This window comes from Phalaenopsis equestris, unplaced genomic scaffold, assembly GCF_001263595.1.
Source record: "Phalaenopsis equestris unplaced genomic scaffold, ASM126359v1 Scaffold000002, whole genome shotgun sequence".
Lineage (NCBI taxonomy): Eukaryota > Viridiplantae > Streptophyta > Magnoliopsida > Asparagales > Orchidaceae > Phalaenopsis > Phalaenopsis equestris.
This window is the reverse complement of record NW_018164444.1, coordinates 48,968,157-48,970,592: the sequence shown is the minus strand read 5'-3', so window position 1 is coordinate 48,970,592 and position 2,436 is coordinate 48,968,157. Positions and strand designations below refer to the sequence as shown.

General features: G+C 37.0%; 1 protein-coding gene across 1 annotated transcript; it reads right to left on the bottom strand.

Annotated features, from left to right (window-relative positions):
* Positions 1-797: 797 nt before the first annotated feature.
* On the bottom strand, positions 798-2,208 carry LOC110038189 (homeobox-leucine zipper protein HOX19-like). The gene is made up of 4 exons (XM_020742963.1): positions 2,118-2,208; positions 1,767-2,080; positions 1,566-1,645; positions 798-1,147 (listed from the first exon to the last, which is right to left on the bottom strand). The coding sequence occupies exons 1-4, from the start codon at positions 2,164-2,166 to the stop codon at positions 838-840; spliced, it is 753 nt and encodes a 250-aa protein (XP_020598622.1). The 5' UTR covers positions 2,167-2,208; the 3' UTR covers positions 798-837.
* Positions 2,209-2,436: the final 228 nt, after the last annotated feature.

Genomic DNA, 2,436 nt, shown 5'->3' with positions numbered 1-2,436 from the left:
TATATATATATATATGTATATGTATGTATGTATGTATGTATGTGTGTATGTATGTATGTGTGTGTGTGTGTGTCTGTATGTATGCACGCATGCATACATGCATATACGTATGTATGTATCATGCATGTATGATCCCACATTTTCTTGACAAATTGAATTTGTGCTAGCATTGAAATTTGTTATTTCTATTAGTGATGATTTTTTTACGTTTACTAACGTTTTCTGTCATATCGACATGTTACCTGCTATATGAAAAAAGAAAAAAAAAACTTTGCAAATCCATAATTGCCATACAATATTTGCAATTAGAAGTTCATTATTATTTATTATTTTTATTTTGATATTTGCCCTTATTCTAACTTGCCTTCATAAAGTATCAGCTATTAAATAGCTTATTAATCCTTAACTAATAAAAAGATTTTGCACTCAAAGCAACTCATGATGGCCTTTCACACAATCAATGACTCTAATGTATCCTCTAATAAAAAAAAATATGAATTGTCCATTTTCTAATTAAAATAATATACGTCATATAAATGTATTATCATATCTTCCTTATGCCTTTCATCATTAGGAAACACATAAGCTAATGGCACCACTAAACGAACACAAAATAAATACTCAAAAAAAAACAATTTCAAGTTAATAAATTAATTGCTTGATATTATCTTGCGTTAATATATCATTAACAAGTAATATCAACCAAAATATATATAGTTGAAAAATAGAAGAAATTTTCAATTTAAGTAAAAATTATTAAAAGAAAAATTAAGAATTTCTATTCATGTATTCAACCTCGTAATAATTTTTAATTTATTCCACTGAAATACTCGGCAGCTAGCACGTAGCCGAATGGCTAAAAGGATTCAAAAACAGAGCTTTCTTATTCACAATCGCCGTCGACGACGCCGTTAAAGAAGTAGCTTTTCTCCCGTCGCGGGCACCGGCGGCGGCCACCCTCTCGCAAGATGGGCAAACGGTATATGCCGCCGTAGGTAGTTGCATGTACATCGGCGTCACCGCCGCCGTTAGTTTGAGAGCTTTCAGTTCCTGCAGCTCTCTGTGTAGCCTTCTGTTCTCCTCCCTAAGGGTTTCACAGCATCGCCGGAGCAACTCGCAGTCCACTTCAATTTGCTTCAGCTTTGTCCTGCGAATTAGATCTTCCATCCAGTGAGGATTTGAATATTGTTATTAGAAAGAGGAGAATCGGTAAATAAAAAATTAAATGAATTTAATAAAACCATTATTATGCAAAAAAAAAATTATGATTTTCCTGAAATGTTATTGCAGTGCAAGAGGAATGTCTTGCAAAATATCAAGGATTATAGTTGCATGAGTTATGTTTTAATCAAGTGCATCTTAAGCTGTAATTTAAGAAAAATGGCTTGGAAGTAAGATTAGTTTACAGAAAGACTGGCATAACATCAATAGATAATTTTTATTAATTAAAAATTAAAATAAATATTGTGCAACAGCTGAATACTGCAGAAAAACAGACCAAAATATTTTCCATTAATTATGAATATTAAAGGAGGAAAATAGGCCAGAAAAAAAATATAAACTACCTAGCTCTTCTGTTCTGGAACCACACCTCCACCTGTCGTGGCCTTAGATTCAATTGCTTCGCCAGCGTTTGCTTTTGCTTCTGTTGTCAAAATCGCACAAAAGAAGAAGAAGAAAAAAGTTGATTAATTATAACAAATTAGTTTCATAATAAACATCATTATCGTACATATTTATAAGAAGAGAGTAATTAATTAACTCACCGGATTAAGCGTGCTGTGCTCTCTGAACTTCTCCTCCAAAAGAGTAGACTGCTCCTTAGAAAGTCTCAGCTTCTTCCTACAGCTTCCTTCATCCTCTTCATCACTCCCTCTCTGTGACAATTTCTCCATCTCCTCGTCCTCCTTCTTCACGTCCAACAAGGAGGCGGCTAACGATGGACTGTAATCTGAGTCTGAGAATCCAAGGGTCAGAGATGGCCCGGGGAGCATCGTATTCTGAACAGACGGTTCTGATTTCTTGGAAAAATCTCGCCTTCTCCATCGGCGGTGGCCCGTTGAGCCGGCGCCGCAAGCGACTGGGGGGGGGCCCGGTGGGGCCGGCGCCGCAAGCGAGCCGAAGTACTAGACCGGTGTTGTAGGCCTCCTCGACGGTCTGGTTCATGATGATGTGGGGCGCGAGGGAAGAAATGAGGGGGGAGGAGAGGATTGGTTGATGGATGACTTGCATTGGACTGCGATGAGGATAAATAGGGCGGCTTTGGTTCAGTTGGGAGGGACCACGTGGACTGTAGAGATATGACTACGTGGTTTCACATGTAGATCTTACTGAGCACATCGAAAAAATCCCTTTTTTTTTTTGGTGTTTAGAAAGTTGATCTTCTCAAATATATGTATTAATTATTTGGTGGTTTAGATAGGGGGGAAAGAATGT